Source organism: Oryctolagus cuniculus, chromosome 11 (genome assembly GCF_051225735.1).
Source record: "Oryctolagus cuniculus isolate XC-2025 breed Fujian yellow rabbit chromosome 11, ASM5122573v1, whole genome shotgun sequence".
NCBI classification, from domain to species: domain Eukaryota; kingdom Metazoa; phylum Chordata; class Mammalia; order Lagomorpha; family Leporidae; genus Oryctolagus; species Oryctolagus cuniculus.
In genome coordinates, this window is record NC_142877.1 from 66606431 (window position 1) to 66621552 (window position 15122).

The 15122-nt window shown below is 41.0% G+C and overlaps 1 protein-coding gene across 2 annotated transcripts in view; it reads left to right on the forward strand.

The window, feature by feature from the left end:
• The window catches only part of XPOT (exportin for tRNA), a 42370-nt gene that overhangs the window by 21001 nt on the left and 6247 nt on the right, over positions 1-15122 (forward strand). For both annotated transcript variants that reach the window (XM_051845640.3, XM_051845639.3), the window contains exons 15-23: positions 475-569; positions 1031-1100; positions 3573-3811; positions 4736-5021; positions 5843-6032; positions 6960-7076; positions 7242-7357; positions 7993-8040; positions 12409-12480. In XM_051845640.3, the coding sequence (XP_051701600.1) occupies positions 475-569; positions 1031-1100; positions 3573-3811; positions 4736-5021; positions 5843-6032; positions 6960-7076; positions 7242-7357; positions 7993-8040; positions 12409-12480 (1233 nt within the window). The remainder of the gene's footprint in view (positions 1-474; positions 570-1030; positions 1101-3572; positions 3812-4735; positions 5022-5842; positions 6033-6959; positions 7077-7241; positions 7358-7992; positions 8041-12408; positions 12481-15122) is intronic.

Genomic DNA, 15122 nt, shown 5'->3' on the forward strand with positions numbered 1-15122 from the left:
CTGCCTCTGAGGAACCTAAGAAGTAAAAAATTTTTTTTTTATTTTTTTATTTGTTGACAGGCAGAGTGGACAGTGAGAGAGAGAGACAGAGAGAAAGGTCTTCCTTTTTACTATTGGTTCACCCTCCAATGGCCGCCGTGGCTGGCACACCGCGCTGATCCAAAGCCAGGAGCCAGGTGCTTCTCCTGGTCTCCCATGCGGGTGCAGGGCCCAAGCACTTGGGCCATCCTCCACTGCACTCCCGGGCCATAGCAGAGAGCTGGCCTGGAAAAGGGGCAACCAGGACAGAATCTGGCACCCCGACCAGGACTAGAACCTGGTGTGCCGGCGCCGCAAGGCGGAGGATTAGCCTATTGAGCCGCGGCGCTTGCTAAAGAAGTAAAATTTTATGTGAAGAAAATGTAGCATGACAGTAGCAATAAAAACCTTGAAGCAATGCAGAAATCATTAAAAGTATCTTTTTTTTCTTTTCAGATGGCTTTCTTAGATCACAGAGGTCTGCGGCATTCTAGTGCAAAAGTACGGAGCAGAACTGCTTACCTGTTTTCCAGATTTGTCAAATCTCTCAAGTAAGTATAAAATTTTAGCTATTAACTAGCTTTTTAAAAGGCACAGGACATACTTTCCAAGAGCCTAACACGTCATCACTAATGACATTGGTTAGTTATTTACCCAACAGTTTTACTGCCTGGATCATGCATGTGGAAGAACTTAAAATATTGTACACTAAAACATCTTTCAGTTCCATTTTTCCATGAAACTTTTTGAAGTACCCTATGCCTTCCTTGAAATTCTAGAATCTATTGTACCATTTTTTGGCATGAAAACTTAGTGTTAAACTTGTAAGATTCTTAAGTCTAGCCTTGGCAGTCTGTCACTATGGAGCATACAGATAATTTTGAAAAACTAGTAGTCTGAATGAGAGGTGACTAGCTTAGAACTGAACATTTTTAGTTGTCTGGAAGGGAGATTTCGTATTCTAGTAATTTTTGAGCATTGTTTAATTTTTACTTTCTCTCTTTTTATTTAGTAAACAAATGAATCCTTTCATTGAGGATATTTTGAATAGAATACAAGATTTACTAGAACTTTCTCCACCTGTAAGTATCCTTCCAAAGTATTTTCCCCAAATTGCATTGAGGCCACATATACCATTAGCCTTTACCTTTGTGAGCAACTTAAAAAAAAAAAAAAAAAAAAACCTTGTTGAGGGGGGAGGCATGTGTGCTAGTTAGTTCTATTTGCCAAACTTCTGTTGATACAGTAAATGAAAATAGTAATAGGCATAAAGAGCTTTCTGATTAATTTGGCAGCATGAGTTATGGTCTGCTGTCTGTACGTTAAATGTTAGGTATTTTATGGAGGAGAAATTCAGTGTTTAAATTATTCTTAATTAGTACTACAAGGGTAGTCACCATTTTTGGGAACAGCTACTATTAGACTGAAGTTTTTCTGTGTAACTTTAGACTGAAGGTAAAAAAACTTTACTGCTGGTTGATTTGAATAGTCTGCTATCCATTTCACAAGGAAGATTTACGTTATAAGTACATTTTTGATGTAGACATGTTTTGTTTCACTCATTTAGTGAAAGTTACTACTATAGTGGCCAGTTTAAAATGCTAAACATAAAATGATACTTTGATTTTTAAAATACTGGTGACTACTGGGTTTAAAGAAGCCATATTTTACAGATAGAAAGCTTTCATGTTTTTCATACAGTGCATAAAAATAAGGATTTGTCCTTGTAATCCTTTTTCAATATATAAAAAGATTGTTTCAAATTGTTTTCTTGAAAGCTTACCACTTACTTGGGTTATGATTACACGTTTTTTTTAAAAAGATTTATTTATCTGAAAGCAGAATTAAGATTTTCCATCTATGGATTCCTCCCCAAATACCTATAACAGTCAGGGCTGGGCCAAGCCAAGGTCAGGAGCTTCTTCCAGGTCTTCCACATGGGTGGCAGGGGCCCAAGCAGTAGGGCCATCTGCTGCTGCTTTCCCAGGCACATTAGTAAGGAGCTTGATTGGAAGTGGAGCAGTTGCTACACGAACCAGTGCCCATATGGTATGCCTGCAACACAGGTGACAGCTTAACCGACCTTGCCATGACACCAGCCACTTGACAGCACATTTTTAGAGTGTCTTATAATTAGGCAATTACTTCATCTTTGTATTTTCAACTTCTAGAGCAGTGAAAACTTCTAGCAGGTATTTAATAAATGCTTTAGTTATTTTTAAATAGGAACATTACTTTTCAGGGGTAGAGAATTCTTTTATAATAAAACTGTCACATAATATAACTTTTTTTTTTTTTTTTTTTTTTTTTTTTTGACAGGCAGAGTGGACAGTGAGAGAGAGAGACAGAGAAAAAGGTCTTCCTTTGCCGTTGGTTCACCCTCCAATGGCTGCCGTGGCCGGTGCGCTGTGGCTGGCGCACCGCGCTGATCCGATGGCAGGAGCCAGGAGCCAGGTGCTTTTCCTGGTCTCCCATGGGGTGCAGGGCCCAAGCACCTGGGCCATCCTCCACTGCACTCCCTGGCCACAGCAGAGAGCTGGCCTGGAAGAGGGGCAACCGGGACAGAATCCGGTGCTCCGACCAGGACTAGAACCCGGTGTGCCGGCGCCGCAAGGCGGAGGATTAGCCTAGTGAGCCGCGGCGCCGGCCACATAATATAACTTTTAAGACTAGGTTTTTATATATAATTTCTATTTTTTTATTTTTTTTTTTTTTATTTTTGACAGCCAGAGTGGACAGTGAGAGAGAGACAGAGAGAAAGGTCTTCCTTTACCATTGGTTCACCCTCCAATGGCCGCTGCGGCCGGCACACTGCGCTGATCCGAAGGCAGGAGCCAGGTGCTTCTCCTGGTCTCCCATGCGGGTGCAGGGCTCAAGGACTTGGGCCATCCTCCACTGCACTCCCGGTCCATAGCAAGAGGGGCAACCGGGACAGAATCTGGCGCCCCGAGCAGGACTAGAACCCGGTGTGCTGGCGCCACAAGGCGGAGGATTAGCCTATTGAGCTGCGGCGCCGGCCTATATGTAATTTCTTAATAGGGATTTTTAGTGTTGAAAACTTGATGGCTAATGATTTTTTTCTCCTTTTGGCCTGAGTGCATAAAGGTAAAAATAACAATAGCTGTTAATAAAAATTGACCTGTATATGGAATATTTGTGTGAACGACATTTCATTTTCATTCACAATCTTTAAAGTGTCGAAAATGCTAATTCTTGTAGCCTTTGTACTAATAAGCAATTTTTTGTACCCTTCATGTTTACCCTCATAAGTTTTATAAATAAGACTTTTCCAAAAAATATTAGAAAGCCAATATTTATCATAAGTAAACATTTGCAAAGTGTTGTAGGACTAGACTTCAAACCATGATCTTTTGACCGTTAATTCAGTTTTCATTGTATAGTTGTGAGAAAAAAAATTACATTAATTATAAATTAATGTAATTAATTATAAATTAATGTAATAGATGACTTATCCTATCCCTCTTGCACTTATTCTGCCTAAGTGAGAGGAAGTCAAAAAGGAGAAACTTCACTAAGACCAAATTTTCTTCTAGGAGAATGGTTACCAGTCCTTGTTGAGCAGCGACGATCAGCTGTTTATTTATGAGACAGCTGGAGTGCTGGTTGTGAATAGTGAATACCCAGCAGAAAGGAAGCAAGCGCTGATGAGGAACCTGTTGACTCCACTGATGGAGAAGTTTAAAATTCTGTTAGAAAAACTGATGCTGGCACAGGATGAAGAAAGGCAGGCATGTCTAGCAGATTGTCTTAACCATGCTGTTGGATTTGCCAGGTAAGTGTGATTACAGTTAGAATTCTCAGGTTTGTAACTCTGCTCAGACAGAACCACTTATTAGGATCATTTAGGATGGGAGCACTTGTCTGTGTTTTCAAAAGCTGAACAGTCCAGAGAATTGTCTAAACCTTTTTCTTCTAAATCCAGTGATTTAGAAGATTTAGCTGAAGAAAGGAGTAGATTGCATACCAGTCTGCATTTTTGCTTTGACAACTGTCTGAATCCTTAATTGCTCAGAATTCTTTAGTATAAGCTAATTGTGTATTTGGGGGGGGGGGGGTAACTAAAGTGTTTGTACCACAATGGTGTATTGGAACATTTTTGGCTAGGCTTGGTACCTTAAAGAGTAGGTGATGAGGCTTCTCTTGCCATTGCAATGTGTCCTGAACACCACTGAAGCAGCCATTTTTCCCTTTCTACCCATACTTTCCTTGGTAAACAGTGACAGCATGAAAGTTGTAGTGACTGGTAATTAGGAGTTACATAGAGAATTTGTACTACAGAATCCTTCAGAGCAAGAGCTAAGTATTAGAGGTTGCATAACTAACTCGATTCTAAAGATTGTTTTCTGAATTGAATTTTAGTTTGAAGTTTTAGTATAGCCTTGTCATAGTAAATGAATTTGTTTTTCTCTGTTTATATACGTTCTCAGCGGGAGCAGTAAAACAAACATTCAGGTAGACATGCATTAGAGGAATTAGATTAATTGTATCTGTTTCATTGAATCTAACTGTAGCCCTTTGTTATGGAACAGTAACTGGAGGCAGTTACAGATTATCGTGTTAGCTAAAAATGGAAGTAATTGTGACATAAAAAACAAGCAGTTCATTTCTTTTATGAATTTTATAATTTGTTGTACATTATTTTTGAATACTTCATTTAAAGAATAAAGTTAACATTAGCTGCCTATTTTGCTTATAGCCGAACTAGCAAGGCTTTCAGCAACAAGCAGACTGTGAAACAATGTGGCTGTTCTGAAGTTTATCTGGACTGTTTACAAACATTCTTGCCAGCCCTCAGTTGCCCCTTACAAAAGGATATTCTTAGAAGTGGAGTTCGCACTTTCCTTCATCGAATGATTATTTGTTTAGAGGAAGAAGTTCTTCCATTCATCCCATCTGCCTCGGAACATATGCTCAAAGACTGTGAAGCAAAAGACTTGCAGGAGTTCATTCCTCTCATCAACCAGATCACAGCCAAGTTTAAGGTAGCACAAATCTTCAGAGCTCCGAGAGTCTCCTGACTTAAAGATCATCAAAATTCATGACATGTTTTGGTTTTTGTCCTTGGTTTTTTTAAAGAAACATGAGTTATTTGAGTGCCTGGGTCATTGCATTTTTATTGTCCTCAATGTCTTGCACACTGCCTGACACAAAGGTTGTACCTTCTGGATGGTTTAATAAAATAGGCCTCACCTGCTCTGTGTAGCAGATGACTAGTCTGCTTTTTCAGAAAAGCAAATAAGAATAGTACTGAGTACCAAATAGCTAAGAGGTGAATAAGAAGCACTTAATTTGGGTGCACAGCAGGAGTTAAAAGATTTAGCATATGCAGTTAAGTTTTATGTTCAAGGAAATTTATGCCAAGTGTAAGCTGGGTAATAAAAATGGCCAACACATACACAGTGCTTTCTAAGTTAAGAATCTCAGCATTTTTTAATACATTTATTTGATCCTTAAATAATCCTAGGGTCCTAGGTGGATGTCATAGATGAAGAAATTGAGGTAAAGAGAAGGACACATAAAACCTGAGAGTTGATATAAAAATTTAAAGGAGAAAATATTCTGTGGCAATATTTATTAGTGAAATGTATCACCACCTGTTACCATAAGCTATAGGCAATGGGTTGAATAATGATTTTAAGACTTTCGGTGGTTTACATATGTTACATATAATATGGCTGGCTGAATTAGGTAAATATATATCCTAAATAAACTTAGAGGAAAGACTTTATGTAAAATTTCTTTTCTGAGTTTCATAGTAATTTTCTTGCTCGTTTCTGAAGAAGTGTTTGCTTCTTGTCTTCAGATACAGGTGTCCCCATTCTTACAGCAGATGTTCATGCCCCTGCTCCATGCGATTTTTGAAGTGCTGCTCCGACCAGCAGAAGAGAACGACCAGTCTGCTGCTTTAGAGAAGCAGATGTTGCGGAGGAGTTACTTTGCTTTCCTGCAAACAGTCACAGGCAGTGGAATGAGCGAAGTTATAGCCAATCAAGGTGGGGATGCATGCATATCTAGGTTGCCTGTGTAAGTCCCAGTCACAGTGGTACCTGTGAATGAACAAGAGTGAACTGATGTGAACGGGAAACTTGAAAATCATTGTTACGCTGACCCTTAGGGTAATAGCTCATTATTTTGGAATAAGAGTCACTTCCATGTAGAACACCTTAAAATTAATTTGGATTTAGATCCTTTTTGTCCTAAGACAGTATTCTTTCATTAGTTCTTAGTAGTATTAGTAGTAGTTTTAAGAACTTTGATGAGGCGGCGCCGCGGCTCACTAGGCTAATCCTCCACCTTGCGGCGCCGGCACACCGGGTTCTAGTCCCGGTCGGGGTGCCGGATTCTGTCCCGGTTGCCCCTCTTCCAGACCAGCTCTCTGCTGTGGCTCGGGAGTGCAGTGGAGGATGGCCCAGGTCCTTGGGCCCTGCACCCCATGGGAGACCAGGAAAAGCACCTGGCTCCTGCCATCGGATCAGTGCGGTGCGCCAGCCACAGCGCGCCGGCTGCGGTGGCCATTGGAGGGTGAACCAACGGCAAAGGAAGACCTTTCTCTCTGTCTCTCTCTCTCACTGTCCACTCTGCCTGTTAAAAAATAAAAAAAAATAAATAAAAAATAAATAAATAAAAAAAAGAACTTTGATGAGTCTTACTAGCTAGTTTACCATTTTGAGATTAAAAATAAGTGGGACTTTGTAAATCAGTATCCAGGATTCTGGTGTATAAGAAATCCAATGAGTAAGATATCAAGGGAATACTGATTTTTCAATGTTTCTTGGAATTTTAGGTGCCCAGTTAAGAAAAATGGAGAGGGACCATATCAAGTCTGTAAATGCTTTTTGACTTGTTACTGTGTGTAAAACAAGAACTTCAGGTTGTTTTTCTGGTTCTGTTAGAAAATAAACACAAGATTTTCTCTTCAGGTGCAGAAAATGTAGAACGAGTGTTAATAACTGTTATCCAAGGAGCAGTTGAATATCCAGATCCAATTGCCCAGAAAACCTGTTTTATCATCCTTTCAAAGTTGGTAGAACTCTGGGGTAAGATCATTTTTTTTTTAAACTGTAATTCTTAAGATTCGTAGAGATGAAATGGAACCCTATCCCTACATAGAACATAGACAGGAACTGGGAATTGATTTTTCCCAAGTGATGAATTAATTGACTTTCTTTTTATAAAGATGAAAATTTGAATTCTCTTGACAGGAGGTAAAGATGGACCAGTGGGATTTGCTGATTTTGTTTATAAGCACATTGTCCCTGCATGTTTCCTAGCACCTTTAAAACAAACCTTTGACCTGGCAGATGCACAAACAGTGTTGGTAAGCACCTAGGAATCTTTGTTTACCTTGTGTAGCTCTCTTACACTCACCGTCTCTTCTTTAATGCCAGGTTATGTTTTAGTTTTTACTATTTTTTTAATTTAATGATTTCAAATTAGGATTCACTTTTTTAAAGTTTGGTGATACCTTGTGACCTTTTGTGGATTCTTAAATTCTGATACTAAATTTTATGTGTAAAACTCCAGTTCTTTCAGCTGCAACAACCAAAGTTTTTTCTAGGGCCACATGATACAGTCTTTGAAGCTTAACTGAGTTATTAATTTATTCCTACTATTTGAGTTCTAAAACTTGTGCTTAGTGGTTTTATCTGACCTTTAACAGCATAAAATGGCAACTTTGTCCTCTTTGTATGAATTGTTTCCCCAAACCTAGTCTCCTGGACACTTTACTATCAGTTGTCCTCTTCTCACTTTCACACAGCACAGTAAACGCCAGGCTTCATAACTGTAACTTGCTACCTGAAGATAGCATATTCTGCTTTTGTTATTTTTCTATTCAACCTACTTCCTCCACTCTCCTATTACCTTTCCTTTCTCTGTCCCTTCTTTGGAGGTAAATTTGGATCAGTAACCAAGAACTGGCCATACTAAAATTCTTAAACTTGTTTTTTGCAGGCCTTATCTGAATGTGCAGTGACACTGAAAACCATTCATCTCAAACGGGTAAGCCTTGTGCATCCCTCACCTGCAGTGTTGTCTCATGTGGAAGACTGGTGATAGTTTTAATCATGTTTGATTCATCTCATTCTTGAGAGCAGTACCTTTTATCAAAGGCAGTTAACTTCAATTCTGACTTCCCCTGGTGAGGGGCTGAATGACAGCAGTAGTACCTGCTATTATCTCATATTTTGGGCAACAGGTTTAAAATACATGTTTTTTGACAAAGGGTATGAAAAATCTTAACCAGAATTACGAGGTCCAGATTTCACAATCTGGCAGGCTTCATCAGTTTGAGTCCTCCAGCTTCTGAGTATTTGGACTGTGTGAAGCACTTAACTATCTTACAGTACCCTCCTCTTTGTCAGCCTCATCATGTGTATTAGTCATAAGTGACACTGGGATATTTTTTTCTTTTAAGATTTATGTATTTATTTGAGAGGCAGAGTTACAGAGAGAGGTATTCCACCTGCTGATTCTCTCCCCAAATGACCACAACAGCTGGAGCTGGGCCCATCCAGAGACAGGATCCAGGAGCTTTTTCCAAGTCTCCCACGTGGGTGCAGGGGCCCAAGCACTTGGGCCATCTTCCATTGAATTCCCACGTCATTAGCAGAGAGCTGGACCAAAAGAGGAGCAGTTGGTACATGAACCAGAACTCATATGGGATGCTGGCGCTGCAGGCAGAGGCTTAACCTAAACAACAGTGCCAGCCCCAACACTGGGATATTTTTAAATAACTTGAATTGGTTGTCAGCAATTCAGGTACTCCTTTTCTTTTTCATTTTTGTGAACAACAATTCTTGATCTCTACCTCCTTTCAAAGCCACAATCCCACCACAGAACCTGCATTTCCACATAGCTGCAGGTGGCTGAGGAGCAGCAGTTCCTCCAACCCTAAAAAACCATGAGTCTGTCACCACTCTCTTTTCTGCCCACTCACTTATTTGAACTTGAGTTTTTGGTTCTGATACAGATTTGAGGGTTTTCCTCTCAGCAGCACTTTCTCTATACCTGCTGTTTGCTAGGGTAAAGAGTGTATATTTAGAGGCAGTAGGGATGCTGTGTAAGGATGAATAAAAAGTCCCTCAATATTTATGGAGCTCAGGATTCAGGGAGACCAGCACATAAATAATTCCCAGTGGGCTAAATCAGTACTTCAATAGACGCTTAAAATTATAAAGCGCAGAGCTGGTGCTGTGGCATAGTAGGCTAAGCTTCCACCTGTAGCACCGGTATCCCATATTGGCACCAGTTCGAGTCCTAGCTGCTCTACTTCTGATTCAGCTCTCTGCTAATTGCCTGGGAAAGCAGTAGAAGATGGCCCAAGTGCTTGGGCCCCTGCACCCACATGGGAGACCTGGAAGAAGCTTTCAGCTCCTGGCTTCAGATCAGCCCAGCTCAGGCCATTGCAGCCATTTGGGGAGTGAACCAGCAGATGAAATATTCTCTCTCTCTGCCTCTCAAATAAATAAGTTTATTTTATTTTATTTTATTTTTGACAGGCAGAGTTAAGACAGTGAGAGAGAGAGAGAGAAAGGTCTTCCTTTTCTGTTGTTTCACCCCCCAAATGGCCGCTATGGCTGGCGCACTGCACTGATCCAAAGCAAGGAGCCAGGTGCTTCCTCCTGGTCTCCCATGCGGGTGCAGGGCCCAAGCACTTGGGTCATCCTCCACTGCCTTCCCAGGCCACAGAAGAGAGCTGGACTGGAAGAGGAGCAACTGGGACAGAATCCGGCGCCCCAACCGTTACTAGAACCCGGGGTACTAGTGCTGCAGGCGTAGGATTATCCAAGTGAGCCGTGGCATCGGCCACAAATAAGTTTTAAAAAATAAAGTAAAATAAAATCATAAGGTGCTAAAGTGTAATGTACCATTTTGCCTAAGGGACAGTCTAAAGAAGCTGTAGGAAAGAGGTTTTTTTGTTTATCTTTTAAGAATTTACATTTTTTTAAGATTTATTTCTCTTTTTTTAAGATTTATTTATTTTATTTGAAAGAGTTACACAGAGAGAGGAGAGGCAGAGAGAGACAAAGAGAGAGAGAGAGAGGTCTTCCATCCTTTGGTTCACTCCCCAATTGGCCGCAACAGCCAGAGCTGCACCGATCTGACCAGGAGCCAGGAGCTTCTTCTGGATCTCCCACGCGGGTGCAGGGACCCAAGGACTTGGGCCATATTCCATTGCTTTCCCAGGCCATAGCAGAGAGCTGGATCGGAAGAGGAGCAGCTGGGACTAGAACCGGCGCCCATATGGGATGCCAGCGCCTCAGGCCAAGGCGTTAACCCGCTTCGCCACAATGCTGGCCCCTGTTTATCTTTTAAATAGGCCAAGATAGGTCACATGTTATCTGGTGGGATTGGTGAGAACAGATTTTCCTGTAAATTACACAGGTAGAAGTAACTGCTAAAAAGTACAGTGGAACTAGTTGGTTGAATAGCATTACATATGAAGAGTTAGGGAGTCATTAGGCAGTAGCGTTGTAATTGAGGATAGTGGGGTGAGAAAAACTGTTTAGAGAGCAGGTTGGAGTAAGAATCTGAAGCAGAACTAAAAAATTGATGGGAATTGGAGCATATTTGGTATAGCAGTTAAAACACTGCTTGGGACTCCCACTCACAGAACACGATGCCTGGATTTGAGTCCTCTACTTCCCATTCCTTCTTCCTGCTAGTGTACCCTGGGAGGCAGCAGGTGATGGCTCAAGTATTTGGGTTTCTGCCACCCACAAGGGAGAACCAGAATGAGTTCCAGAATCCTGGTTTCTTCTTGTCTCAGCCTAGCTAATGAGGGCATTTGGGGAGTGAAATCAGCAGATGGAAAATCTCTGTTCTGCACTCTTTCTCAGCTTTTTAAATAAATAAAAATAAATCACTAAAAATTTTACAAATGTATTGATTGGAAAGTCTTCACTATATACAGTTAAGCAAAATGATACAAGTAAATTAAACTTAGTAAGACAGGATGGAGAGAACCTTGGCCAATGCAGGTATCGAGAAAGCTAGGAGTAGAACCAAAGGTAAGAGTATTATGAAAACTAAAGGAAGAGAGAGTCTCAATAGAGAAGATTGGGTGACACAGTTACTACAGAGACAAGGAAGGTGAGGAATGAAAAGGGACAGTAAGAATGGTATTTATAGTTCACAAGTATTTGTTTTGTCCATGGAAACCCTAATTTCAGGGCACTCAGAATTGAGCTAAACGATACTAAATTAGAGGCCAGCGTTCAGCTTTCTATACCAGCATCTCATATCAGAGCACCAGTTCTAGTCCCAGCTGCTCTGCTTTCAATCCAGCTAATGCTCCTGGGAAAGCAGCAGAAGATGGCCCATTTGTTTTGGCCTCTGACACCCACATGGGAGACTTGGATGTAGTTCCAGGCTCCTGGGTAGGTCATTGTATTGCAGCCATTTGAGGAGTGAACAAACAGATGGAAGATCTCAATCCCTCTCTCAACACTGCCTTTCAAATAAGTACTTTTTTTTTTTTTTTTTTTTTTTTTTTTGACAGGCAGAGTGGACAGAGACAGAGAGAATGGTCTTCCTTTTGCCGTTGGTTCACCCTCCAATGGCCGCCGCGGCTGGTGCGCTGCGGCCAGCGCACTGCGCTGATCCAATGGCAGGAGCCAGGTACTTCTCCTGGTCTCCCATGGGGTGCAGGGCCCAAGCACTTGGGCCATCCTCCACTGCACTCCCGGGCCACAGCAGAGAGCTGGCCTGGAAGAGGGGCAACCGGGACAGAATCCGGCGCCCCGACTGGACTAGAACCCGGGGTGCTGGCGCCGCAAGGTGGAGGATTAGCCTAGTGAGCCGCGGCGCCGGCCATAAGTACACCTTTTTAAAAAATACTAAATTTGAAAATGTTTTGCTTCATTTTTCTATTTACTCACTTTTAACTGACTTGAGATGCAAATTTACTTCTCTTGATTTCAAAAAAAAATTTTCTATTAAGTAATATCAGTGGGGTTTCAAAACAGTGATGAGCTGTGCATAGAAAGTAAGCATAGAGGGGACAGCTTAAAGACATGATGAGAAGGAAAGCAGAAGGGATGTAGAAAACTTCCAAAGACACCATAGTGTTATCTCCTCTCACTTAGGAGCAAGTTTTCTTTGAAGGGTTGTTAAATTGTGATCTAGCTCTATTGGTTTAGAGGGATGGGAGTCAGTTGTTCTGATTTAGGAACAATTATAAGTCATTGGGAAATCCAGCTGTTAATGCAGGGACAGCACTCTGAAGAGAGTATGGCCCTGAAGTCTGTGTTCGTAATCACAATACTGTATTGCTGTTAAAGTATCCATGTGTTGTTCACGTTTCTTTTTAAGCAATATAAATGTCAAGAAAGAAAACAATTAATTTTTTAATCTTTTAATCTTCAGGGCCCAGAATGTGTTCAGTATCTTCAACAAGAATACCTGCCCTCTTTGCAGGTAGCTCCAGAAATAATTCAGGTAAGAGCTGCCCAGCAGATTCTGCTTTTAGAGAAATGTGGCTATGGTATGTATCATTCAGTGTAAATTTTTATTTAAGAAAGTCCGACCACATTCAGCTTGGTGTTTTGCTGTGTATAGGATAGCAAGAATTCTTAGCCTGGAGTCCAGACTTCTAAGGATGCAGGAAATTGAATGGGGAAAAATTTAGATTTCTGTTTTTACTAACTTCTAACAGAAATTTACTTTCCTGCCATTGTGTAGGCAACACAATGGTCATAGCAATAGCTTTGCCTGTGACTTGGTCCAGTTGAATTCACAGATAATTTCATATCACATAAGTTGTTGCAAGTATCTTAAAATATTTTCATGCTTGTCCCTTTTGAAATTAGGAGTTACTAGGTAATGCCTCTCTACCTTGTTCCCTAGTAAGTTGTTTTATTCTGTTTCACTTTTTTAATTACAATAATTATAATTTCCTTTGTAACTCAATGGGTTACTTTTCTAAAAAAAACATTCTAAAAGTCTAATCCTAATTGCTTCCCCAGACTAAGGGGACCAGCACATAAAGAAACAATGTTCTGAAGGTAGTTCATTATACATTTGCCATGCTTATCAGTGCTTAATATGTAAAGTTGAAACTGTATGTAAGGTAAATGGCTGGAAAGTTACCTTATATTTTGTGTTTTTACAACGGTATTTGTACAGTGGCATTCAGGTATTTTCTTGGCATGTAACTTTCCAGACTTCCGTCCAATGGCATACGGAGCTAATGAGGTATCAAACCTTTGATTAGAAGTAGAATTACACTCTCTTGTATAGATTCTAAGATTTGTTTCTTCATTACTTTTTTTTAATATGGTAGGAAGAGTTAACATGAAATATACCTTCTCAATGAATTTTTTGTGTACAGGTACAGTGTTGTACCTATACAACATTAGAAAGTGTATACAATAGAGTTGTATACCTTTATAATGTTCATCTCACATAATTGAGGCTTTGTGCCTATTGATTAGCAACTCCCTGGCAACCACTATTCTATGATGCTGAGTTTGCCCATTTTTGTTATCTCATAGATATAAATCATATAGTGTTTATCTTTTGTGATATTATGTTTTACTTAGCATAATGTCCTCTAGGTTCGTTCATATTGTTGCATCTAGCAGGATTTCCCTTTCTTAAGGCTAATACTCCATTTTATTTATATACCATAGTTTCCTTATCTTAACTATAATGAATAGGACTGCAATGACATGAGAGTGCTAATGTCTGCTTGAGATCTGATTTTAATCCTTTTGGATAAATACCCAGAAGTAGGATTGCTGAACCTTATAGAAGTTCTCTTTTTAATTTTTTGAAGAATTTTTATACCACTTTCCATAGCAACTGCACCATTTTGCATTCTCACAATGTATATCAATAGTTCTCCATTTCTCAGCAACACTTGCTGCCTTTTGTTTTTTTCAGTAGTGGCCATCTTAGTAGGTATAAGGTAAATCACCCTGTGGTTTTGATTTGTATTTCCCTGGTGATTGATCATCTTTTCATATACCTGTTGGCCATTTGTATGTCTGCGGACAAAAGTCTATTTTTTTTTTTTTTTTAACAGACAGAGTGAGACCATGAGAGAGAGAGACAGAGAGAAAGGTCTTCCTTCTGTTGGTTCACCTCCCAAATGACTGCGACGGCCGGCGAGCTGTGCCGATCCAGGAGCCAGGTGCTTCCTCCTGGTCTCCCATGCAGGTGCAGGGCCCAAGCACTTGGGCCATCCTCCACTGCACTCTCGGGCCACAGTAGAGAGCTGGACTGGAAAAGGAGCAACTGGGACTAGAACCTGGGGTGCCGACACCGCAGGCGGAGGATTAGCCAAGTGAGCCGCGGCGTCGGCCTTTAAGCCTATTTTCTAATTAGGTTATTTAAAAGGCAGAGTTACAGAGAGAGGGAGGGAGAGCATAATTTATGATTGCACTTGTTTTAAAGATTTATTTATGTGAAGTCTATGTTATTTCTCAATTTTCAGTGCCTCTTAAAAACACTGCTAAAGGCCGGTGCCGCAGCTCACTTGGCTAATCCTCCACCTGCGGCACCGGCACCCCGGGTTCTAGTCCCAGTTGGGGCACCAGATTCTGTCCCAGTTGCTCCTCTTCCAGTCCAGCTCTCTGCTGTGGCCCGGGAAGGCAGTGGAGGATGGCCCAAGTGCTTGGGCCCTGCACCCACATGGGAGACCAGGAGGAAGCACCTGGCTCCTGGCTTCAAATCGGCACAGCTCCCCAGCTGTAGCAGCCATTTGGGAGGTGAACCAACAGAAGGAAGTCCTTTCTCTGTGTCTCCCTCTCTCTCACTGTCTAAAAAAAAAAAGACTGCTAAAAGACATCTGGTGTTTGTGAATATTGTCAAAAATGTCCATACTATTCAAAGTGATTCAAAAATGGAAGCCAGTGTTGAAGAAAAGTGGCGTGAGGGCTGCTCAGGGAGGTGGTGGTACCTGATGCTCTTTTTAAAAATTTTTTTAAAGATTCTTTTATTTATTTGAAAGTCAGTTACAGGGAGAAATCTTCCATCTGCTGGTTCACTCCCCAAATGGCCCCAACGGTCAGGGGTTGAGCCATTCTGAGGCCACGAGCTTCTTCTGGGTCTCCCATGTGGATGCCTGGGCCCAAGCA